Genomic DNA, 25,188 nt, shown 5'->3' on the forward strand with positions numbered 1-25,188 from the left:
GAAAGTTTCCGCGGATCGTCGCGGCGGTAGCTCGAACCCCGACGTTGTCACGGTTACGAGCGATTTCGGCCAGCCCTCGGGGTCGCGCGGTTGATTAATGCTTATGTAATTCATTGGGTAAGACGTTAAAGGTATAATCTCGGTGGTCCGACCGGCCCCCGGTGGATCCGTTACCGTGGACAGGTATACGAGCCAACGGGCGGTTTTTGTTTCTCACGCGGAGCAAAGGGTACGCTACCCATTGTTTGCACCTAGCGCGAAGTAATTACCTTTCGGGATCTCGTCTCGACGTGGTCGTCGTCCTCGTTCGAAGGGATCCTTTATTTTTCCTCTTCTCTCTTCCTACTCGAAGATCCGTTTCTTCAACGGTCGTTTTTCGCGTTTTTCCTTCCGCGTCTATCGGCGGGGAGGGGAAAAAAAAAAAATAAAAATCGAAACGTCGATCGCGCGCGACTCGTCCCTTTCGAAGAACGCTCCTTCCAGACGTCAGAGAGACGTCGCTCCGGTTTCGGTTTCGAAGCTTCGACGGTGGCCCCGATATCGTCGGCGCGTAAAAAAATGGTACGCTTTCGAAACGGTGGGTTGGGAGAAACGTCGGAGAAGTCGAGCGTCGGGTCGACGCTCGCGAACGAAAAACGTTCACCTTTCCGGGTAGCGGAGCACAGGAGGCTCGACGTGGACGCTGGAGACGGAAAATAAGGGAGAGCGTAGAGTCGCGGCGGTTCGGTGGGCAGAAAGACGAGCGAGGAACGAGCGAGGAACGAGCGAGGAACGAGCACGGGTCACGGTAGCGGATTTTCGGCGCGGAAGGTCATCGTATTGCCGGCTCTTCCTTTGAGAGTGGCGCGCGTTAATCAGTCGAGTCGGAGCGGAGCCTCGGAGGATTAATTAAGCCGTAATTACTGGACAGCCTCTCTAGTCGCTAATGGGCAACCCGATATCCGTGAAAGGCTGCGTAACGCCGCGTGAATAGGCCCCCGAACTGCTGACCGTCGGTCTCTCCGATGATTATCGAGTCCGACTCGATGCACCGCGTAGCTATATTCCGGTATCCGGCCGGCGCATCGGTGGCGCATCGGTGGCGCATCGGCGGCGCATCGGCGGCGCATCGAGGCGGAAAGGGCGCAGCGTCGATCTCTCGGGCGTCGCGAGGGCGAGCGCGACTTTCGAGGCGACGATTCCCCGATTTTCACGGTGGCGGCGGGCTCGAACGAGGACACAGTCGTCCCTCTTTCGGCTCAACTCGTTCGATCGTTCGGACCGCGCGCCGGGGTGCCGGTTTCTCTCGGCGGCGGTCGCGGCGTCCCCCTTTGTCGAGGTTGACTCGCGTGCTCGAGAAAACGCACAGGTGAACAGGTAGATGACAAACAACTGTATCCGCTTACCGTTTTCCGCGCGAGGGGCTGCCCCTGTCGAGCGAACCGTGCCCGGTTAAAAGATTCATGGACCAGAAAAACAGTCGTTCGCCCTCTCGGTCGGGGAACCACGGCGAAAGAAGGGTGCCGCGGCCCCGTTATCGTCGCTGACGCTAATTACGTCGCCGAGTGGCTTTTAACGCCGTCGACTGCTATCCACCGAACGTCTTCGAGCTGGAACCCGACGGATCGCTTCGAACTCGGCCTCGGACCGCTCCGAGACTCCGATGGAAACGAATTAACGAGTTTCTGCGCGAAAGCGTAATCGTCGTCGCGATTACGATTCCAACGACAACGGGACGTTCGACCTATATGGATGGCTCGAGAACCAACCGGACGAATAAACCTTTGACGAAACTCGCGCTTCGAAGAACTCTATCGCCGAAAGGAGACGCAACCGACGTCCGAGACGAGAAAACGGAACGAGATTCGGAAAAGTTACGCGCGGATCGCGAGAGCGAACCTTCCGAAAAAATCGAGGAGACGAGCGCGCGCGTAATTTATTCGATACTCGTAGACGATGTAAACGCGCGAGTGGGCGGGCGGCTCGATTCCCCGACTCTTTCGAGATTCGTCGTAAACGGATCGGCGTACGCACGATATCGCGCGGTGCTCTCGAATTTCAGGTTCGAACGGCTTTCTAAAGCGCGTAACCGGGGAATGGGTTTTTAATCAGGGTATTCCGGACAATGGGTCCCCCCAGGGGACTCCCGCCACCCTCGTAGTACCTTTCTTTGCGGTCCCTGCGCGTAGGTGCTTTCGATCACCCTTCCTGCGCCATACGTTTTCATCCTCGAGTACATCGTATGTCGTCGGTACCGCGTATTTCCTTTCCACGCGATTAATTCGTCGTGCCGTTGTCCTACGAGCCAACCTAGATTCTTCTCTATCGGTTCGAACGACCAAACTTTCGCACCCCTCGAATTCGAACGCGACCGAAATCCAAACCCGCTGCGAACGAACCGCTTCTCGTTGCTCGGTCGTCTCGCGCGCGGTAAACCGAACGCGTCTTTGCGAAAAAGTTCTCCTCTCCGAACGAGAGCGACCGAGAAGTCTCGTACTTGCTCGTTTCGGACGCTACGAGAGCAAAGAATCGAACGTCGACGTTGCGCTCGTTTCGGTGTTTTCGTTGACGCGTTCGTTTTCTCGGTAATCTGTCGGTCGATCGCGCGTGGTTGGCACCGTTTGCTCGCGCGACGATCGAAAACGATCGCGAATCGCGACGTAGACGAATCGTCGGCCGCGACGTAGGCGGTGGAGAGTTAAAACGGGCGGGAATCGGTATCGGGCGGGCGACATCGAGGCGCGTACGCGCGCGATCGAGGGGAAACGCTCCTCGTTTCCTTTTGTGTCGTTCGATGCCACTGCGAGGCAACGCGTCCTGTCGTGCCCGTGATTTTTGAAAGAACCGCCGCGATCGTTACCGTCGTTTCGCTCGGAAAGAAAAAAAGGAAAACGAGAAAAACGAACAACCGTCCCGGCAACCTGTCGCGTCGCGTCGCGTTCGCGTTCGCGATCGCGGATAACCGAGAAATTTACGAGTCGGGAGTCGAATCGTGTCTCGCCGTTGCACGTGGAACCGTGTCTCGCGATTTCGACGAAAATTAATTCGTCTCGCGGTAACGCGGCTCTCGAGCGTGCAAAAGTTGCTCGTCTCCGCGAACGAAAATCGAAGGGGACCGGTAGAAAATTTACGACGTTGCTCTCATCCGCGTCTACCGTCGATCGAGGCTCGCTCGCTCGAACGTGCGCGAGAACCAGTTTCGACGATCGACTTGGCGTCCATTTTTCTTCCTCGATTTGTTTTTCCACGGTGCAACGGGAACGAGACGAAACGGAGCGGTCGATCCTTCATCGGGAAAGAAACCGAAAGTTCGATCGGTCGAGACGGTGGGCAAACGGCCGGAAGTAAACGGCCGGAGAGGAGACGTCGCACGCGGCATCTGCGGCCGACACCCGCGTCGATCGATACGCGAAACCGGGTATTCCGTGGAATTTTGCGACTCGGCGAGCTCGCAGGGTCGAAGAATCGAGGTGGCTGTCAATAAAGCTGTTTACACACGAGGAAATTTCACGGGAGATTAATGAAACGACGGGAAAGCTCGGCGCGCGTTTAAACGGTCCGGTCGGGCGATGTTTGACGCGAGACCATTAGCGGCGGCGTACCACCTGCGCTGCGTTCCACGACGCGCATCGCTTTTCCTCCATTCTTTCTTCCGATGGAATTACGAAACTCTACCCCGGCTCGGGATCGTTAACGATCCTGCGCGCATTGTTCGTCCCGGGTCGTTCGACGGTTGCGAACAGAATAGAGGCGACGACTCCGCTTTCGAGCGAGGCCCTTTACCGTGAATCGTTGCAAACACCGGTTTCAGAAATCCTCCGCGAAACGACACGCTGCAACCGAGACCCCGACACCGACACCGACACCGACACCGACACCGACCGCGCGACGCGTTCCCCGATCGAATCGCGATTTCGAACCGATTCTCCCAACCGACCTCGTACGTTTACCGAGTCCCTCGTTCCCGTAAACACCGTGTTATCCGTGCTCCGCGAAGCCCCCTTCGTTGCAACCTTCGTGACTTTCTCGACCTCGACGAACTTCCCGAGAGCTAGCATCGCCGCTGCTCCTGCGCCTCTCTTCCGAGTACGTCGGACTACCGGTTCCTCTTCGCTTCGACGTCCAACTGGCCGAGACGCGTCGATTCTCCTTCGAAGGAAACTCAAACATCGGGACAAACGCACCTCTGATGTCCCTTCGAGGCTCTCATCGATACCTTCCGAATTTTAGCCGTTTACGGTCGGTTCAGCGATCGTTGATAGAATTTTTGTCAACGTTGATCGTTTAACCGTTCTCCGAACTTTCTCGTTTCTACGGAGGTTCCGCGTAACTTGTTCGTCTTTTGTATTTTTGTTCGCCAAAGGGTTAAACTCGTTTGCGAATTAAACGGAGAAGGAAAGAAACAACGAAGGGAGGAAAGTTCGTCGGGTAGCCGTGCGACGGAGCAGGGGTCGAAAGTCGATCGCCACCAACGAAGAAAGTTTCCTCCGTCCGGACTCTGTCGCGCGAACGAGCAAAAATTCTCTTAAATCGTCTCGGAAAGTTTCGCGCCACGATTCCGTGGACGCGGACGCCTCCTTGGAATTTTCGAGAGAGAAACACCGGTTTTCCGGGACAGCGAAGGAGAACGAGGAAGAAGGAGGAGAGGTTTCACGGTGTTTCCACGCATGGTGCGACAGGGGAGGCGAACGAGGCGCGCAAAGGAGGCCGACACAAAGCGAACGACCATAAATAATTAGAGGACAGTTGGCGATTTGAATTTTCGCGTGAGACCGGCCACCGAGAAGGTTGACCCTCGGAAAACCATTAATTTATCGTAAACTCGGACGTCCGGACGACGTCGGTGCTAGGGGCCCGTTCACCGGGAAGTCCCTCTCGCAATCTTGACCCCGGATAATCGTGGGACAGGTGATCCCGAGCCCGACTGACCAGCCCTGTCCGAGTTCGGAGACGAAGCCTCGATCTTTCCCCTATGCAAATGCCTCGGTTCCCCGTCCGTAGGGGTTACTCCCCTTCGGGGGGACGCGTTTCACGAATCGTTCGATCTTCGAGACCGAGCTCCCGTCGATTTTCCGCGTTGATTCCCGACCGTTCCCTAAAAACGATGCTTCGATCTCCGACGTACGGTCGCCCCTCGTCTCGAGCGCGGAAAAGAAATTTTCCTCGATCCTTCTCGCGAATCGAGGCTCGAGAACGTTGCGAATTCGGCGAATCGTTCTTCGCGAGTTTTCTCCGATTTCCTCTTATCGCTTGCGTACGCTCCGCGATCGTAGAGAGAGAGAGAGAGAGAGAGAGAGAGAGAGAGAGAGAGAGATAGAGGGCGGCGGTTCGTAAGCAGTGTTCCGTTGGTTCCCTCGGCCGGGCCACCCTCTTCGCGGGGGTAGTTTCTTTGGTCGACGATAAAGCGGAGAGGCAATAAAGGAGGAAGCGTTATTAGGGCTACGTCGTTCGTTCGAAGAAGCTCGGTCGACCCGACTCCGACTCCGACGACCATCGCGACAAGGGGTTGAACCGTTGAACCTCTGGAGACGAATCTCCTACCGGGACGATTCCATTCTTTCTCCCGTTTTCCGTTTCGGCCGGCCTCGAGCCACCCTTCGCGATCCACTCGGCCTCTCGGTTACTCCGTCGCGGACGTCTCTCTCCGACCCGAGTTATTTACTCGGGCCGGCGTCGGTCGCGACGGTTCATAAATAAATTAATTAAGCGGCAGTCGAGTAACAGATAATGTTAAAATAATACGCCGACGGGACAATGAAGATCGCCTTCGGGTAGCTCTTTGGACGGGAACGGGAGTACGTATATACCTTGTAGCGGTTCTTAAACTCGCTCCTGCCGGAGTTAATTTCGCGGCATTAACAGTCGAAAGAGTGCGAACAAAAGGGCTCCGAGGGTAGAGAAGACAGATAAGGGAAGGAAGGAGGCTACGCAGGAAATATGAACACACTCATAATGTAGCCGCCTCCGCCACCGCGACCGCGGCTCTAACCACCGCTCCGAGCGAACAGTGATTCTCCCTCGCCGCTCTCGCCTTTGGTCTCGACCACCCGCTCCAGTTTACCCTTCGCCGTGCCCCCTTCGTCCGCCCTCTGCGTTTTTCATCTTATTTTACAACTCTTCTCACCGCCGTTCGCCTAGAATTCGCCGCGGATACCGCGCGAGATCGCGCAACGTCCTGAAATTCGACCCCTCGGACGGTTCTCGCGTAATTTCCGACTCTCTCGATCGTTGGCGCGGATTCGCGATGAGAACCCCGCGAGAACGGAAAAACGCGTCGCTACTCCCGATACAGGGGGACGCGGCACCGTCGGTTCGATAACGACTTAAAACCGGCCGAAGACGCGGCACGATTTCGAGACGGATATTTCCGGATGGCTGCGCGACGTCGTCGCGGTTCCCTTGCCGGACGAGCGGAATTCAAAGCGTTTTCAAAGCTTTTACGTTTATCGTCGCGCGAACGTTGTCTCGGTCTCGGTGCGTTTCGAGGTGGTTCTCGGCGCGTTTCCTCGCGACGACGGACGTCGAGCTTTTTGCGAGAACGGCGATGCTTCGGGGTCGAGACCGGGAACGTTGGCGAGAGAGTAGGAGAACGAGAACGAGAACTCGTCGGGGTGTAAGAATTCGTCGCTCGAGGCTCGGGTAGCGATCGTTTCGGGGTACTCGCGCACCCTTTCCGCTCGAGCGCGTCGGAGGAGGCACTTTTGGAAAAAAAAAAGATCGGGAGATCGAGCCGGAGAGCCGTAAACGGGGCGCGTCGCGGTCGCTCGCTACGATTTCGATAAATCATCTCGAGAGCCGCGTTAACGTTCGCTGGCACTTTAAAAGCATCGCGCGTGTCAGGTTCGAACGCGAAGAAGGCCTCGGCGCGTCGCGCGCGCTCGTTTTAAGGGTGGACGGAGAAGAGGAGGGGTAGCTAGCGACCGGCGGGGGGCAACGGAAAGAAGAACGGGAACGGCAGGCCGGTGGTTTTAACGGCGGAGAGGACCGGGGGTTGGGGGGGTGGGGGGTGGGTGAGGAGCAACGAGGGGGCTCGGTACGTTTTCGACGTACAAAAAGTAATTATGGGATGGTTTCCGGTAATCATATCTAGAGCGCATTGAACGAGCGCATTGTTCGGCCACCCCTTCACCGATATGCACTTGTACGCGGCGCCAACCCCCCTCGCTCCCTTCCTTCCATTCCCGGTCCTCGGCTCCCCGGTCCCACTTCTACCCCCCGTCCTCCGACCGCGCTACTAGCTTTACCACCCTCGACTCCTCCTCGCGTTACGTACGCCACAGATTCGCCGACCATCCCGTAGTCCCGACACGACCATTAGGCGCTCTCGTTCTCGCTCTCGCGCGCTCCCTCTTCTGCCAGCGGCCGAGTGCCGATTACTCCGGGGTCCTCTTGTGCGCGCCCGCGCGCGAGCGCGAGCTAGCTGGCGAACGAGCGCGACGAATCTCTCTTCTCCGCGATCGGCACGTGGCGCGGCTCTCGTTATTTTCCGCGCGGTCGAAAACCTCGAAGATGGGTCCGAGGGAGAACGGAACGGACAGTCCTTCGTCTCGCCGGAATGTTGCGCGCTTCGAAGCGCCGATTCGTCGGGCGACGATCGCGAAGCAACGTCTTCTTCGGTCGCGAAAAACTTTGCTCGATGGTCGAACGGGGCAAAACCGAGAGCGTACTTTCGGTGAATTATAGCTTCGATCGCGGAACCGTGGATGCGTTCCCAACGACCCCGCCAAAGTATCGAAACTTCGATCCGGTCGCGATTCGTTCGAAAAGTGGAGGAAACGAGCGACGAGAAGGGAAACAATCGCGCGATAGATTTTCGCGCGAGACGTTCATCGACGACGCGACGACGGATGGCCGTACTTTGCGAACGGTTTTGCGAAAATAACCGGAACGAATCGCGCGCTCGCGCGAACGTTCGCGTTTCCTGCGAGCAGTCGAACATTTTTTTCGGGGGTGGTCGTTATCCCTCGCGATCCGCGCGACGCGCACTCGTCGATTCGTCGCTCGTGAGTCACCGCGCGTACGCGCTACCTCGAACGTTCGCAACTCGCGTCACCTGCTAACTCTTTCCCGCGCTCGCCATTGTTCCTCCTACCACCGGAGGGTGTCCACCCGTCCCAACGGATAGCCAGATACGCTCGCGATGGACACGCTCGGACGCCGATAATAATATCGGCCTCGAATTAAAAACGGGAACAAAGAGAACCGCGTAGAGCGACCGAAGAAACCCCGGTGCTCGAACCGACTTGCCCTCGTAGGTACAAAACTACGAACAGGTGCCTGCTAAATCTTCGCGACGCGATCCGCTTTAACGTCGCGAGGAAACCGAAAGGTTTTCGTCGAGTTCTCTCGCGCGGAGGATGGAAATAGTATCGATAATGGCAACAGACTACAAATTCTAAAACTCTCTGCAAACGGAAAGGTGTCTTTGGATCTCATTGCGCTATCGGAAGCGCCGTGCAACTTCCGTCGGAGAAAGAAATTGCGCGTCGACGTTCTCCTGGATACCCTCGAATTAAAAAGCGCGAGGAGCTCCGTGAATTTACCAATCCTGCGTCGCCGAGGGTAGCGAATCGGAAGGCAAAAGATCGCAGCGAATCGCAATGTTTGAAAGTTTCTTCGACGGAGATCGCTCGTTTTGTTTTAAGAACGTTCCAGCTGCGTTTCGGAGGTTAGTTTTTCCAGGTTACTCGGTCCGGTCGAGCCTTCGCCCGTGTTTTCGTCGTAGATATCGCAAACTCGAGGCTTTGGAGGACCGGGTGGTCGATTCGTTCCGCGAAAAGTGTTCTCGCTCGAAGACGCGACGGCCGAAGAGGCTAAAAATGGATCGGAGGAGCGAACGCAAGATCGACGAAGATCGCGGCTACTCGGTCGTGCGGCGAGCAAAGTCTCGCGCGGCATCCGACCGCGGGTGAAGGCAGCCTAAATTCGACCCTCGACGCGCACGATGACTTTTACCGGTTGGATAGGTCAAAGGGCGCGTTATCGTGGCCGGTTCGCCGCTGGAACGCGAACGTCGCGGCCCACGGCTCGATCTCGACCGTCTTTTCCCTCCATTTTTCCCCGGCTGCTATCGTACGCGGAAAGAAGAGCTTGGAAAATTTCGCTCGCGAAGAAAACGCGATAAATTAACTCGAACGGTAGGAACGATCGGTATTGTTCCCGGCAACGCGGTCGATTCGAGCGATTCTACTTGGAGAGGAAAACGCCGCTGCAAGCGTTGCGGATTCGCGACGAGAAACGACACCCGTTTCTTTCGGAGCGTGTTTCGCGATTAATGTACTCGCGGAGATCGAGGAAAATTAAAATACTCGAAGGATTATCGTCGAGGGATCGTCGATCCGACGGAGATCGATCTCCTCGATCGTCGAGAGAAGTGGGCCGACTCGAACGTTGCTTCGACCGCGTCGACTCGAGAAGACGTTGCAAACTCGAAACGATAATTATCGCGGCTCGAACGTAAGAAATCGGGTGCAGTTATCGCGGGCCGTTATCGTCGCATCGAGATCACCGTGTCGCGTCGCGCGAACCGAAACGCTCCAAGGTGGAAGAGAACGCGCGAGATAGCGAGGGGGAGAGCAGAGGGCAAAAGCGAAAGAGCACCGGAGCACGAAAGCGCAAAGGTGCGGAGGTGCAGGCCCGCGACCCGACTGACCCTGCGTCGACGGCCCGGTCGTCTTCGAGGCTGTCGGCTTACCCTACTCCGCGGCCGCAGCCACCCTTACCCTCGCCCTTAGCCCCGGGGGTGGATGGAGCCGGCCCGGCCCATTTTTCGCGCCCCACTTGACTCCTCGTCCCCATTGGTCGCCGCGCCCTCGCCCCGTGACCTCTCTTCCCTCGCCGTTTCCCGGACAGAATCGCCTTCCAGCCAGGATACCGCTTCGTCCGAGTATCCAAGGAAACCGAAGAAAATCCGTCCAAGACGCGGTGCTCGTCGTCTCGACGGCGACCTCTCCAACGTCTATCGAGACCGCCCCGCGACCGAGTCTCGGCTACCTCGATCGCGCGGCACCGACCTTTTCGACCCGAGACGATATTCGACCGAGGTGCACCGGACTCGAGAGCTCGCCGATCTCGCCTCGTTCTCGCCCAGAACCGACCGGAACGGAGACCGTCGTCGATCGACGAGACAACGATTCGCGGGGTGGCCAACGATCGAGGAACGGCGAACGGCGAACGGCGAGTCGCGCGTCCCGGCCCCCCTCCTTCGTCGACGTCCGTTCGGTTCGTCGTCGCGGCGGGCGCAGGAAGAAAAAAAAAAAAAAAGCCCGCTCGCGTCCCGTTAAAAAGCTTTTACCGGATGGGAAAGCGTCGACAAAGAACGGAGCGATTCGGGCCGTCTACGAAACCGGTTCGATTTCGACGGGTCTATCGAAAAATCGGTACGCTCGGTAACCCTGGACGAGAGGCAGAGGACCGCGCGTTTGACCGCTCGCGGTCGAGGGTAGGGAGGCGGAGAGAGGGAGCGAAGCAGCGAAAGGGAAGAAGCGGAAAGGCTGGGAAGGGAAGGAGAGAGCGTACGGCTCTTCGGCGGCAAAGTGGTCGCGGAAGGACGCTCGACTCGGCCGGTACGGCCAGGAGAGGGGTCGGAGGGCGCGAGGGTAGGGCAGCTCCGCAGCCAATGAGAGCCGCGTCGGGGCGCGCCCGGGACTCGACCCCACCTTCGGTAGTCATGGCAACCGGCGAAACCCGCGAGAAACCCGCGAGAGAGTTCGCGGTGGTGGGGAGCAGGTCGGTGTCAGGGGTCGTCTTAGTCGGCAGTCGGTCTCTGGTCGGCCCCAAGAATAGTCGTATCGAGGCGGTAGTCGAGTATCACCTCTCTTCTCCTCCTCCTGCTTGTGCCGGCACGAGCACGCTCGGGAACACAGAGGCACACGCGCGGCTTATCGACTGGGTCGCGCGCGCGCGCGCGCGCTCGCTCGCTCTCGCTCTCTCTCTCTCTCTCTCTTTCTGTCTTTCTCTCTCTTTTCTCTCTCTCTCTCTCTCTCTCTCTCTCTCTCTCTCTCTCGCTCGCACATAATCTTTCTCTCTTTCTCTCTCTCTGTCTCTCTCTGGCTGTCTCTGTTGGTCTCTCCTCCACTGCCACGCTTCCTCTCCTCGACGGTTTCGCGGTTCTCTTCCCTTTCTCCGTTTCTCCGTTTCTCCGTTTCTCCGTTTCTCGGTTTCACGGTTTCTCCGTCGCTCCTATCCACCCCCGCCCGTTCGCCCGGCTGTCCCCCTGTCCTTCCCGTGGTCCCCCCTCCGGGCGTCCACCCACCCACTCGCCCACCCTCCGGTGCGCGTACCGCGCGCACCCTCTCTTCCCTGTGTCTCGGTGGCTCGCGCCACCGCGCATCCACCCAGCGTCGATATACCACGATACCGCGGATACAACGTCGCGGGGATACGCGGCTGATCTACCGCGCGCGATTTCGATCTCGATCCCGATCGCGATCCCGATCCCTCGTGGCGAAGGCGCGAGTTGCTCGACCGGGTCGAGCGTTACGGTGGTGACACGAGGAAGCCGCGTGCGTTTCCCGTTTTGCTCGCGAGTGCAAAGTGCGGTCGTCGACGCGGTTGGCGCGCGTTTCGGATCGCGCTTCGACCGACCGCGACAGTGATCGCGATCGACTCGTCGATTCTATCGAAGAACGTTCCTCGAGGGGAGTCTGGCTGGTTCGTCGTCGTCGTGGTCTTCGTCGTGGTCGTGGTCGTGGTCGTCGTCGTCGTCGCCGTCGTCGCCGTCGTCGACCGTGGGTGTACGCGATGCCGCTCGGGACGACGATCCCGAGATCGCCCGGACTCCGCACAGTGCGCGAGTGAGTGAGGAAAAGTGCACGCGAGAGAGTTGGTGCGCGCACCGGGGTACGTGTGCGCGATCGAGCGGAGCGGAGAAGAACGGAAGAAACGATTCCGACGACACCGAGGCGGCGAGTCGATCATCGAAGGATCGCGTCGGGCTGGTACGAGCTCGAGGAAGAGGCGAGCCAGCGTCCGGCAGGGTCACCGCGAGACGGCCGCCGCTTCGGGGTGGTCGGTGCTCGCGAGCGAACAGCGGAAACCGGCAGGGTGGTTCGAGGCGGGACGGGAGCCGCTGACGCCCTGGCGACTGCCGGGGTGGTTTACCCGGCCGCGACAGCGACGTTGTTCCCTGGCCGGGTGTCGACCGGACACCACCACCCCGAGTTCACCACCACGTTGGAGGTGGGGTTCCCGGCGCGCGGCACCACCGCCTCCATGGCGTTGGTAGCCGCGCCGCCCTCGTGGTCCTCGCGGGACCCCGGGGCCAGCTTGGCCGCAACCGGGGCCGCAGCCGCGGCAGCCGCCGCGGCAGCCGGCGCAGCGGCCGCGGCAGCATCCGCCGCCGGACCGGGCCCCGGCCCGGGACCCATACAGATCGCACCACCGCCCCCGATGCCCCCCACCCACCTAACGCCCTCCCAAACGCCCGACGACATCACCTGTCTCGTGCCCGCCGGAGCGGTTCTCACGCCCAGGGACCCCTTGCCGCCCAGCACTACGCCCGGAAGTCAGGCCAACAGCTCGCAATCCGGCAGCTCGCAGACCGACAAATCACCCAACATCGAATGCGTCGTATGCGGCGACAAGAGCAGCGGCAAACACTACGGACAGTTCACCTGCGAGGGTAAGTGCCCGAACGACCGACTCTAGCCCTAACCAAGACGAACGACCGCGCGATCTCGATCCTCCGTAAACCAGGAGTTACGCGTCCAACTCCCACGGGCCCGACTCCTCCCTCTACCCTGATTTATCCACACCGCGAGTGATTTACCCTCGCGAACGCCTCGCATCGGACTTTTACCGCCGACCGAGAAACGTCTCTCGTCTCTCGCGACGACAACCCCCTAATGCTTTACCGCGACGATGGCTCGCCTCGGTCCTCCGACCACCGAACTCTCCTTAAAATTCATGAGCCCTTTCTCTTTCTCGATCTCTTTGCATCGCGGATCGCCGCGAGAGTTTTCGATCCCGGGGAAATAATCGCGCGCAAAGTATCGTTTCCGCGAACGCGTAGCTCGGGCCCTCCGAGACGAGGCGGCGTCGTTCCCGGTTAAAGGAGGACCGATGACGTTAGCGTTTAAAACGGCGCTAAAAATAATGCGCCTCGGCATCTGGGAGAGGAGCGGTCCCTCTCCCTCGGCGCTCGTTAATTTCCAACAATTTGTGCCGGTTCTCGGCTCGGACGCCGAGCGAAGATTCGACGCGTGGAAACGTACGATTCGAGCGGGTTAAGAGTCCGTCTCTTAATTGAACGCTCGAGTTTCAGCGGCGACTCCTCTCCCTGGTGTTCCAATTACGGTCGCGCTAACGATATTTACCATTGTCGAGCCGAGCCGCTCTCTCGCTCCGGTGCCGTTAGCGGTACCGCGATAACGCGCTTAATCCGGCGATAATTTCTATTCGCGGTAATCTTAATTACTCGCCACCCCTTGATTTTCCCTCGGCGTCGATCCCGAGACTCCTCCCGTTTTCCGTTTCGTTCCGCTTCGCTACGGCTAGGCGTTGCTCGCCCCGTACGGAATATTTCGCCAACGACGCGAGTACCGTTCCTCGCGTCGCCTCGGACAGAAAAATATAAACGAGCCGCAACCAAGAACCGGAATTTCGAGGAATCTTTTTCCTTCGGCCGGTGGACGACGTCGATCGTCTCGAAATTTTCGTTTCTCGCGACAAAGGACGCGAAACGTTGTCGCAAAAAGCGCGCGACCGTCGAGAAGCGTTTGCTCGACCTCGGTCGACCCTTGGAGCGGTACCGGGGCGCGTTCGCATCGTTCCTCGGCCACCCTGTGCGTCGCTACCGTCGGCTCGCTCGCGCGACCTTGATATTTTCGATCGCGTTGGTTAGCCGCAGGAAGCGATCGGTCGGTAGGACGTTCTCCGATCGCTAGAAAGGACAAAGTAGTTTCGAGGAGGATTCCGCGATGTCCGGTTCCTTGACTCGTGGCGCGTGGCGGTCGGCGGTCGGCGGTCGGCGCGTGGCGCGTGTCGCGCGAGTCGACGTTCTCGTCGAGGAACGGAATCGCGTCCTTGCCGGAGGCCTCGCAAAGTCGTTATTCGAAGCTGGTGCGCGGTAACGATTCGACCGTCGCTTTAATTACAGTCCCTTCTCGACGGCAACCGACCGCAAAATCTCTCGGACGGAACCGCCGCGACGCGCCGCCCCGCGTCGCCAGAGATCGCTCGCTCCGATCCCGACGAAATCGACCGTTTTTCTAGCTCTTGCCCCGAAATACGCGTCGACGCTCTCGCTCGGATCCTGCCTCGGGCGCGTCGAGAGAGTTTCGAATTTTTTGCCAACGAGAACGCCGAATCCGTCGTAACGGTTTCATCGACGAGCTCCTCCGCGAAATCGTACCGGATAGAACCCATCCGTCCCGCTCTTCGAACCGACAGCTTCCTCGAATCTCGACCAAGTACGCGCCAGACGAACTCCTTTCGCGTTTCCGCTCCGACGTTTCCGATGCTCCTCGAAACCGGGCCGGTGATCGACGTCCTTTCGATTCCAAAGAGTGGGAGAGAGTCGCGGATGTCGAGCTTCGGGAAACCGAGCGACTTCTCCGCGCGAATCGAACGAGACGTTTACCTCGTCGGTGTTCTCGTTTGTTTATTTATCGGAGTACGAAGAAAAAAACGAACGGTTCTCTTGGTCGGTTGAAACATTCGAAATCCGCGCGAGGTGTCGTTTGAAACGAACCGACGGTTGCGTTCGCTCGTCCGTAACGACTCGTCGGCTTCCACGGAAAGATCGTAAACTTTTCAATGTTGTTTTCGACGTTGAATTCGCGACTGTATCGGAGTTGGTTCTTCGCGCAAGGTGTTCGAGTTTGGATGCTCCTTTGGCGGTTTCGAGGGACGAAGGAAATTTTTAACGCTCTTTCCGTCGGAGCCGCGTCTCGGGGAACTTTGTACGGCGGGCTCGTCTCGATCTCGCGAAAGACGAACCGGATCGGTCTCGTTTCGTCGGCGTCGACGAGCCGCTCTATCGAGAATCGCAGAAACATCGATGCGCCGATACGTCGAGGCGCATACGCCTTCCACGTTGGACGTTCATTGGCGTAATCGCGGTGATTGTCGGCGATCGCTTTATTACGACGAATTGATTTCGATGTCAACCGATGTCAAACGGCCGCGAATTATCGTCAATTTGTCGGGATCGTGTTTCGATGCGCTCGATCGACGCGATCGGGAGTTCGAGACCGAATCGACGAGGAGGAGACCGATCGCGAAAATAAGTTCGACGAGGAGCCGAGCGGACGAGCACCGTCCCCTTCGAGGACGAACGTCCGCTTCGTCGGCCGAGGCGAGCGCTCGAAATACAGCCGATGGGATCGAGAAGTTCCGGTACGGATCGAAAACGAAGGCGAAACGAGACGAGTGTCGGGGCACCGGCACGTGCACCGTGAAACCGAATCGATCGCTCGTTCGACGTTGTTGCGTAAAAACGGCTCGCTCGATTTACCGCGAATCGAACGCAGGAGCCGCGAGACTCGCCTCGAATTCCGCGCAAGGACGAAACGGACGCCGAGCGGAAGACGCCGACGATTCTCGCGGAGAAAACGCGCGATCGAAAAGGCTCGCGGGCAAATTCGCGGCGCGATCGCTCGGTAACGAACGAGTCGTCGTCGAGAAGTTTCCACCGGCGAGCTCGAACCGACACCCGCGGACGACTTTAGCTTCGCAAATTGCATTATCGACGGTGACGAAACCGACAAAGATATCTCCGATGCTCGAGACTCGATCCATCGGGGCCGTCCCGCGAGAATCCGACCTCTGCCCGTTATCCGCGAAATACGCGCGGCCTGGTTCCCCGAATCTCCGTGACTCCGTTCTCCGGATTTCCGAGAGCCGAGATCCGATCGCGAGCGAACGGAGAATCGCGGTTTATCGGGAAGAGCGAGCCTTCGAGAGCCGCGATTTTGAAAACGGCGCGAGGAAGGAGATTAAATCCGCGCCAACTCCGCGGTCTCCCGGCCCAACGAGATTACTTCGAAACGTCGCGAGAGCGCCGGGACAAACGCGCAATATCGAGAGGAAAATTACTCGGAAGGGGACCCGCGATTTCGATGCGCGTGTGCCCGATTAAAAATTCGCGGATCGCGAGACTGGAAGTTTTCGATCGCGGCGCGTAGCAACCGTCCTCCATCGTCGCGATCGCCGAGATGTTCGAGTTTCGATCGAGTCCTTCGTCGAGGAAGTTCGCGCGCGACAACGCGGTCTTTGTTTCTCGGCTCGTAAATCGTTGGTTCGACGCTCGATGAAGTCGACGGCGATCCCGAACGAGGCGTTGTCCCAGGACGAATCCGTCCGGTCGGACCGGCCCGAGATTAAGTTCGAGAAACGAACATTAATCTGCCGATTACAGCGGCCCGGGAACCTCCCATTCGCGGTACCGCGTCTGGAACAAGGTTCTTCGTCTTTGGTTATTGCGCAATAGTCGTTCGCGGCTCGACCTCGACTACCTTCGCGATCGCCGCTCCCTTTTCCCTCTTTCTTCCGCGATCGCTCGACGATCCTCGCTCCAACTCTCTCCTCCACCGCCAACCGAATTTCCGTGCTCCTCGAAATCCTACGGAAGCGCAACGCTCGCTCGGACCGCGATTTCTCCATGTTCTTACCCGCGTAGGGCCGAGAAGCTCCTCTACGAGCGGAAACCTTTTCGAAACGTACGACGTTCGACAAGGGAGGATGGACAGAGTCGTCGATGACTTTCCTTTCTTTTTTTATTCGTCAACGGGGTAAATCCTTTCGAACGCGATGAAAAGATCGGTACTTGGAGCATTCGTATCTTCGTTCGTCAAAGGGTCTGCGAATCGAACGAAGAAAATAGAAAAGAAAAGGAAGAGAGAGTTTCGGTGCGAGATTCTTGTTTGTTTATTCGAACGGATAACAAACGCGCGCTTATCCTCGGTTTTATCGACTCCCGAGATACTCTCGGAACGACGTCGATCATTTTTTTCCGTTCGAAGGTTCCGTCGTACGAGAAACCAAAGTTCCGTTTCGCGTCGAAACGGCACCGACAACGCACGAGAGTCGCTCGACCAATCGCAACGTTCTACGCTCGAATAATTGGGTCGGGATATCTCGGACGAATTCCGCAAACTCGCGACGCGAATAAAATCGGCTGGACCTTCCACGCGGACCGTCGAAATTTATCGGCCGGAGAAGACGAGAGAGAGATTACACGGGTCATCGCCGATTTCGAGCCGAAGAGTCGAACCGTTCGCTCTTTTCGCGCGTTTCGATCGGCGCGATTCGCGGGAAATCGAAGTTTTTCCAACGTGGACGTTCGTGGACGATCGGTTCGAGCGTTCCAAGAGCTACATCGATCCGACGAACCGCCTCGAGCGTGGTACTCTGAAAATCGAATCGAAGACACCGCGACGAGAAACGTTTCGCGACCAGACGAAACGACAATTGCATCGATTCGAGGCGTTGCTCGATACACGCGTCTTTCTCGGTTTCGATTCCGTTGAAATTTCAGCCGCGGTTCGCCTACGCGGGTTTCGAAAGACGCTCGAATTGGTATCGGTTCGAAACAATGGACTCGAGTGCAACGAGCTTCGTTTCAGCGATCGTTCCGATCGCTCGATCGCGTTCCTCGACCGGAATCGCCGGTCGATCGTTATCCGCGAACAGAGGCGGTCGTTGTACGATCGATCGTCCGCGTCTAAGCTTTGGAAACCCTTCGAGGACTCGACGAAAAATCGAGCGCGTCGTTTCGGCTTCTCTCGGTGGCGGGAACGAGCTAACCGTGAAAAAATCGAAGAAAGACGTCGATGGCGAGGATAATTTGTATCGGTTCGCGCTCGAGATCCGCTCGACGACGAAGCTTCGTCGAGAGATTAGATATCCCGAGCGACGTTCGACCATCGACGCGAGCGGCTTTGGTTTTTCCCGATTCGTCGAGAGGGTCTCGTTGTTCGAAGAGAAAGGTCGCTCGGTGATAACGCGACACGATTGGACCGATTCGAGACGCGACATCTCCTCCCACCGGCGATACGATAATTACGATATTGGCTTGCGCGCTGCGTTCTCCGCACCCTCCCGTTACCGCGTCCCAAACGGCGCCAACCCTTCGTTACTCGGGGTGCCGAATCTCCACGCACCTGCGCCACTCTTGTCCTCGTGCTTTTCGCTCTTCGATTTCCGCTTCTCGACTTCTTCCGCAAGAGGTGTACGCGCGAGTGCGTCTCTGCGCGTACACGTTCGGTCCTCGATACAAGAGCCTCGAAGGATCGGGAACGTTCGAGACGATTAACGCTCGATTCGAGAAGCGTCCTTAAAGAGGAAGACGATGAATGAAACGTACGATAGCCTCTGTTTTCCGAACTTTTCGAAATTCTCGCAGTTTCGAACGCGAGGGAACCCAAAAGCGTTCGATTACGAGCGAAGCGTCGACCTTTGACCCGCGAGATTCCTCGGGGGCCCGGTCGATCGTTTTTGGAAACGAATCTGAACACGCGGGGATATTGCGAATCCCGTGAAATATATTTCACCGCGAGTTTCGTCGCGTTCGACGTCCATCGAGTCCATCATCCTTGAACTTTTCGCGCGTTTCGAACGGAATCCAGCGTCCAATCGCGCGTTTCGCCGCGAAACCTCGATTCGTTTGCGATAGACGCGTTATCGGTGCGTTCGACGACCATTCGTTTAAACAGGAACGAAGAAATATCTGGAATTTCGGGGCTACTTCTCGTCGCCGTCTCTCTCGCGATAGTCCGCGTTCTCCTAAACATCGAGACCACCTAACCCGGAACGATCGACGTTCGACGAATGCTCGCGAATACGAGGGGAAACAAGATCGCGCCGAATCTATTTTTCGAAACAACTTTCGAAAGGATGGACTCGCGATCCAGGAACGAGGCGGGCTTTCTCGAGTTTCGACACGGTAAACGGCTGCATTTTCTCACCCGGTTCGAAAGTTACGGTTCTCGCGCGCGATACCGATAGGTCGAGGTTTTCGCCTCGATAAATTGTCGACAAATTCTAAGATCGCGCTATTCGAGGCGCGATACGGAATCGAACGAGGCGATCGGGGAACGTTGTCGCTCCGATTCGATCGGATCGTATTTCGTCGAAAAGGTGCGCTCCTCGCGATCACGAATCGCTCGTCGACGATACCGAAACGTTCGATCTCTTCCTCCCGATTCGTCGAGCAGACCGTTGCGATTCCTCCTTCGTCTTTCGGACCGCGCGGAAACCCTCGCGCGGGAAGCTGCTCGCGTTGAAACCGCGCGCAACGATGCCCGTGACGCACCTCGCATACATTTCAATGAATTAAACAATTAGGACGGACGAGCTTCCGTTAAAACTCGGTACGTAAAAGTTTCGTTCCAAGAAAGAAGCAAATTGATTTGTTATTCCACAATGTTACACGCGTACACCGAAACACGGGCATACATATGCATGTTTTCCACGCGTCACGATGATAACGTTGATTCCTCGCTTAGACTTCGAGCTCGTTTCGATCGAGTCACTTCCTTTACGCAACCGAGCGATTTTAACGAACGAACTCGTCACCGAATCCCGCGAACCGTTCCCCAACGAGACGACGTCGAGCCGAACGAAATTCGCGGATATTCGAGCGCGAAGCGAGCGACCCGAGAGACGAGACTCCTTCGACCAAAATAGACCACCTTCTATTCTTCGTTCGGAGCGACCTGCCAAACTCGCGGGACACTTTGCGCGATCGTTTCCATCGATCCGCTCCTTTCCAACGATTTTTCGTCGGTGGAAAAGTCGAGTGATCTTAACGAAAGACCGAACGCGGACTGGAATCGAACCGCGAGAAAAAACCGCGTCTTTGAGAGTTTATTCATTTTTTTCGATACCGCGAGTAGATTCGTTTCGTTCGAGGTGAGAATCCAGCCGCGAGCGAGTACGTTCCGTGCAATTAATTTCTCGCTACGATCGCGTCGCGAGGAAATTCTCGCGACCGATAAAATATCGAACGATATTCCGCGGAATATCGCGCGCGTTTGAGATATCGATCGATCGGGACACGTTCGTTGCGCGTAGGTCGATACGAAGCGAGAACGTGAACTTGGATCATCGCAACGATTCCAAGAGTTACGACACGGACGGAACAACGTTCGGTTCGAGTGGTCGAAGAATACTATTTCATCGGGAGAATTCCGGGTATTCGTAACCGTTCTTCGGTACAAGTATCTCGGCGGGGAAAGTGCACTCGCGCGGATGTGTCGCAGACGCTGACTTTGGACGCAGTTATCTCGTTTCGAATCTTTCGGATAACGCGACCTGTACCGCAATTGCGCGGGTTAACGCGAACGAATCGAGCAGAGACGAAAAGTTTGTCGTTGAAATTGTTCGATCTTCGACCCTTCGAGCGATCGGTAACGTCGAATCGTCAGCGTAGCCGGAAGAAAAGAGATCGAGTTGGAAACGAATTTCGAACGTGTGTTTCGAAAGAGATTCGAGCGTAGGGGCGTAACGCGCGAGTTGGACGAGAATTTACGAAAACCCTTGGACCTCGTGCGGGCCGCGGGTTCGACGAGAGAAGGAAGGAAGGAAGGAAGAAAAGAAGGTTCGTGCTCGTCGCCACGGCACGAACGTTACTTAAAAACGCTTATTGTCTCAATTATAGTAATTGCCGCGGTATGCGAGTAAACTAGCGTTTAAGACGCGGTCGGTATTTGTTGCGAATTACACGGAACGTCGAAACGAGTCACGTTACGTTCTCGGGAGTAGACCGATCGCGGAAAACGCGCGGTTCCCTTTTCCGTGCCCGTGGATTTTTTCCCTCGAAAGGTGTACGGCGTTGGATCGGCGAGTTTCGTCGACCGTTGGACAAAAATATACGAAAACCGCGATCGTACGATCCCGTTTTCGGCACGGAATACTCCGCTCCGTTAAATTTGCAAGCCGAATAAACGAAAAATAGCCGAAAGCTGCATTGTACCCGCGAAAGGGGATTTCGAAAGTGCCGGATCGATTCGCGACGGAAGCGTTGTCGACCGTACCGTTCAAAGCTGAACGAAATTAACACCGAACGAGTTTTCACGTTGCTTTCGATTCGCGCGTCGCAGCGCGTAGCGAGTGGAACCGGAACTTTGAGGATTTAGTCGTCGTTTCTACCGAAAACGTTCGCGTTGTTCGCGAATCTCGATCTTTAGGGTTAGGTCTGGGTACGTTCGAGGCACCTATAATCGGTAACGAGAAGAGGATCGACCGTTGGACGTTTACGCGACGAACGCAACGATCTTTGCATTATCCGTGCAAACGGATCGAGAAAGCCAAGGACGCGCGGAAAAAGAACTCGATCGCTCGCGACCGAGAGTAAAATTACGAATGTGTCTTCGCGCGTTCGGAAAAACAATGATAGCGTACAGAGATGATAGCGTAGAAACAGCTTTAAATTACTTTTTCGAGTCGAACGAATCCAAAAGCGGAGAAAATTCGTGGAGCATTCGACCGTTCTTTCTCCTCTCGTTCCCGCGCGAGCGGTTTCGAGAAAGAATCGACAACGAACGCGCAAATATCGAGGCAGATCCACCGAGACGAGATTCGAGGTTGGTCCTCGCGCTCGCGCGTCGAGAAATCGGATCGTCGTCGTCGCGTCGCGTCGAAAGAAAGCAAAATCGTAGTTGCGCACGTGCGCGCGAGCGCGTTTCGCGAATGAAAGAAGAAAAGGAAATTTAATTCCGGTCTCGCGGTCTGTGGTACACCCGCGCCGCAAGGGGCTTCCTGTTCGGGGTCTCTGGTTCTCCCTCCGAGTCTTACGGTTACTTACGGACTTACCGACTTATGCCTGGCATACCCCACCGTGTGCAGGAAGAAGCCAGACATTCTGCAGCCCGCTCCGCGGGCTAATCGGTCTAATGAGATCATATTATATTATTCCGACTTTGCTAATCTTTATTAATCTCATTTCTCCGCGAGGCGCGTGCGTCGCGATTCTCCTCGGTCGTATTGTTTCCCGAAACAACCGCGAATACTCCCGCGCGTATCGCCGAGACGGATCTTTGCTCTCCTTCGCGCGAGAATACTCGGGAATATCGTTCGTCGAGCGATCCACGACGCGGATTTCTCGCCCTTCGAGGTCCGAGTTCTTCGATCGCGAGGGAACGAAACGACGATGCGGTAAAAGGTCGTCGCGCGAAAACCCGTGGCTCGCGTAGGCTCGGTTCGGTGTCCAGGTCGGTGAAACGGTCGATCCTCTCGCGAGCGGAAGAGGTCCAGGTCGAAGAGTCGCGGTCGAGGGTAAGCGATTCGAAGGCCGGGCGGCGAAGAACGGTCCCGACCCCCGTGAGCGTTTCGAGGGGCAACGTCGCGCGATCGAAAACTCTCGAGCGCGCTCGGTCTCGAAAAGCGGTGTAAATAGTCGGTCGGGCAGGGTCGGGAGTGCATCGTCCGGCGCGGTGCGCCGATCGGAGAACGAAGGAGGAGGAAGAGGAACGTGGCCGCACCGCGCCGCGCCGCGCGTCGTCCTCGTTAGTTTCGCTTCCTTCGAGGGCCGAGCGAGCCGTCGGCTAACGGCAACAGGATCTTCGAAGCGGAGGCGCGTTACGCGAGTGCGCACAGCTCGCATCGCGTTCGTCCAGATACCAGCGGCGGCGGCGGCGGCGGTGGCGGTGGCGGCAGCGGTGGCGGCAGCGGCGGCGGCGCATGCATCGATCATAGAATTACGAAGCGCGACGCATCCCGAACGCATCCTCTGTGACCAATTATCTCGCTAACGAAGCCCGCGCGCGCTATCTACGCACCGCTCTGCCCGAACAACACGCCGTCGGACGGCTAATTAATTATAACAATGTCGTTAATTTTACGCGGCCGACTCGAAACGTTACTGACCGAATCTTCCCGCCGCGCCGCTCTTTTCCACCCGGCCGCTTCCTCTCTTCCTCTCTTCCTCTCTTCCTCTCTTCCGTTTCACCGCCTCCGCCTTCGCCTCCGACTCCACCTCCGACTTCGCGTTCCCCAACACCCCCACCCTCCCGTTCATCGGTTTCTCACCCTCCCGCGGTTTTTCTCTTTCTCTCGCTTCGAGCAACGCGGACGAGTTCGCGGTCTTCCCCGTCCTCCTCCTCCTCCTCCTCGCTCGCTCCGATTCGCGACGCACACGTCGACCGTCCTAGCGTCGAGTTCGCGCGTTCGCGATTATTTTTCTTTCTTTTCTTTGTTTTTTTCTCTCGCTCCTCTCCTCGTTGGAACGTCGAGGCGTCGAAGGATCGCGACGCTTCTCGGGGACTCGGAGCTCGCCGATGAACTCGGTCTCCGTCCACCGCGCGCGAGAAAAAACAACGGGGGTTCTCCCGGTACGCTCGAAGCTGTCTTGGACGCGAACCAGCGGGCAAAAGGGCACCGATCGAACCGGCCGCGGCGAGAACCACCGTCTCGGAGAGGATCGCGAACGAACGTTATCGACGCCGATTTCTAAGCTCGTTCGCGGTATACTTCGGAAGCGTACGGAGAAACGGTGTTTCGCGTTACCGCTCGGAACGGAACGGCCGCGAACGAGGCGGAGCAATGAAAATTCAATGACGCGAGCAATTTCAGCTCTCGAGGGCCCGTGCGAGCTGCAATCTGAAAGTATAAACAGTGGTTGTTTCGAGTCTTTCTCTCTCTCTCCGTAGGTCCGTTCCTCTTTCTCCGGAGCCCGTTTCGCGTCTCCCCTTTCCCCGAGCCCATTTCTCCGTTTTCTCTCGCGCCAGCGGAGCGCACGTACGCGGTGTCTCTTGGCGGTTGACTCGCGCACCGTAATCGCGTAATTTGCGTGTAACGATGCAATTTGTAGTTACGGCGACCCCACGGACTCTTTCGTAACATCGGCGACGACAACGATTACCGCGAGCTCGTCGCTCGCGCGATTCGGTCGAACCCGACCGGTCGGATCTTTCGTTCCTCGCGGTGCGTAGACCTCCGCGCGAGACGTTCGACCAACGAGGCGCGGACCGTGCGAAATACCGACCGAAATCGTGCTAAATTCTTCCCCGTTGTCCTCGATCGGCCGAACGAGAGATCGATCACCTTCCACTCTGCTCCGCGATCTCCTCTGGAACGGGGCCCGAGAGGAAGATCCTTCCGAGTCCGTTCGCCGAATCGTGGAGAACGTCGAGAGGATCGACGTTCGTGGAAATAACTTCCGAGCGAACGATCTCGCCGTTTAGAATTTTTACCGACGAGAAGATCGAGCGCGCCATTGTTCTCGCGTTCGAGAGTATCGGAATCTCTCCGTTTCGTTTCCAGAGAACACGACGCGGCCGGGACGAGACGGAAACGGAACGTTCGAACGCGCTCGAAATTTCGATTTTACGCGAACGCGTTTCTCCGTGGAAAGAATCGAAGAATCGAATTCGAGGGACCGTAGAACGGAACGACTACTTTCGAAGCGTCGTAGGAGAAAAATTGTTCGGACGGCTCGTATTCGTCCGCATCCGGATCGGACCGTTTCGCACAGAGCCGCTTTGTTGCCGCGATACGAATTGCCTCTTAATCGCTTCCAAGTACTCGCGGTTGCGCCGACCCGTCGACCGACGGATCTCTCGATACCGGATGCGTTCGCGTACCGAACGATCGAACGCACGAATCGACTCCTGTCCCGCGCACGGGATCGGAATACTTTCCTCGAAGAGGTTATCTCCCAAGGGTACCGCGATAACCCGACGAAACGCGCTACGCGAGACCGGACGCGCGCCTCTCTCGAACGAATCGCGAGAGACTTCGATCGCGAGGTCGGTGCAAAATTCCAGGCAATCGCGGACGATCGGTACCCTCTCGCGACGCTCTCCATCTCTCGAGAAAGTTCTCGCTCCTCGAGGAGCAAACTCTTTTCTCGCGCGTGGTTCGCAACTTCGAGGCCAAGTTTCCTCCCTCGAGCGCGAACCTCGACTCGCGGCTGGTCTTTCCCCTTCTACGACACCGATACCTCGTTCTCGATACGCGAGAATTCGTCTCTTTGGTACCCGAGGCGGATAAACTCGCGAACGGGTACGGTGAATCGTCGAAGACGAGCGAGCGAGCGAGCGGGCGGGCGTCGATAGGGACCGATGACACGGCTCGACGCGATTCGATTCAACGAGCGGGGAACGCGCGACGGTCCGGGTTGGGCCGCGTCGGCGTAGCACGCGACGCGCGCGTGACAGATATGTAGATAGGGCCATCCGCCGCACGGTAAAGAGGTTAAAAGGTGATCGGACCGAGCGCGTTCCTTTGGATCGAACCGGGCCCTCCTCGATGCGTTTCCACGCGTTC

At 57.3% G+C, this 25,188-nt stretch overlaps 1 protein-coding gene across 1 annotated transcript in view; it reads left to right on the forward strand.

Annotated features, from left to right (window-relative positions):
• Window positions 1–10,760: 10,760 nt before the first annotated feature.
• Svp (COUP transcription factor 2) overlaps window positions 10,761–25,188 on the forward strand; it is an 85,399-nt gene continuing 70,971 nt past the window's right edge. The window contains exon 1 of the mRNA XM_076322813.1: window positions 10,761–12,601. Within this exon, the coding sequence (XP_076178928.1) occupies window positions 12,193–12,601 (409 nt within the window). The 5' untranslated portion in view covers window positions 10,761–12,192. The remainder of the gene's footprint in view (window positions 12,602–25,188) is intronic.

This window comes from Ptiloglossa arizonensis, chromosome 11, assembly GCF_051014685.1.
Source record: "Ptiloglossa arizonensis isolate GNS036 chromosome 11, iyPtiAriz1_principal, whole genome shotgun sequence".
In the NCBI taxonomy this organism is placed as follows: Eukaryota; Metazoa; Arthropoda; class Insecta; order Hymenoptera; family Colletidae; genus Ptiloglossa; species Ptiloglossa arizonensis.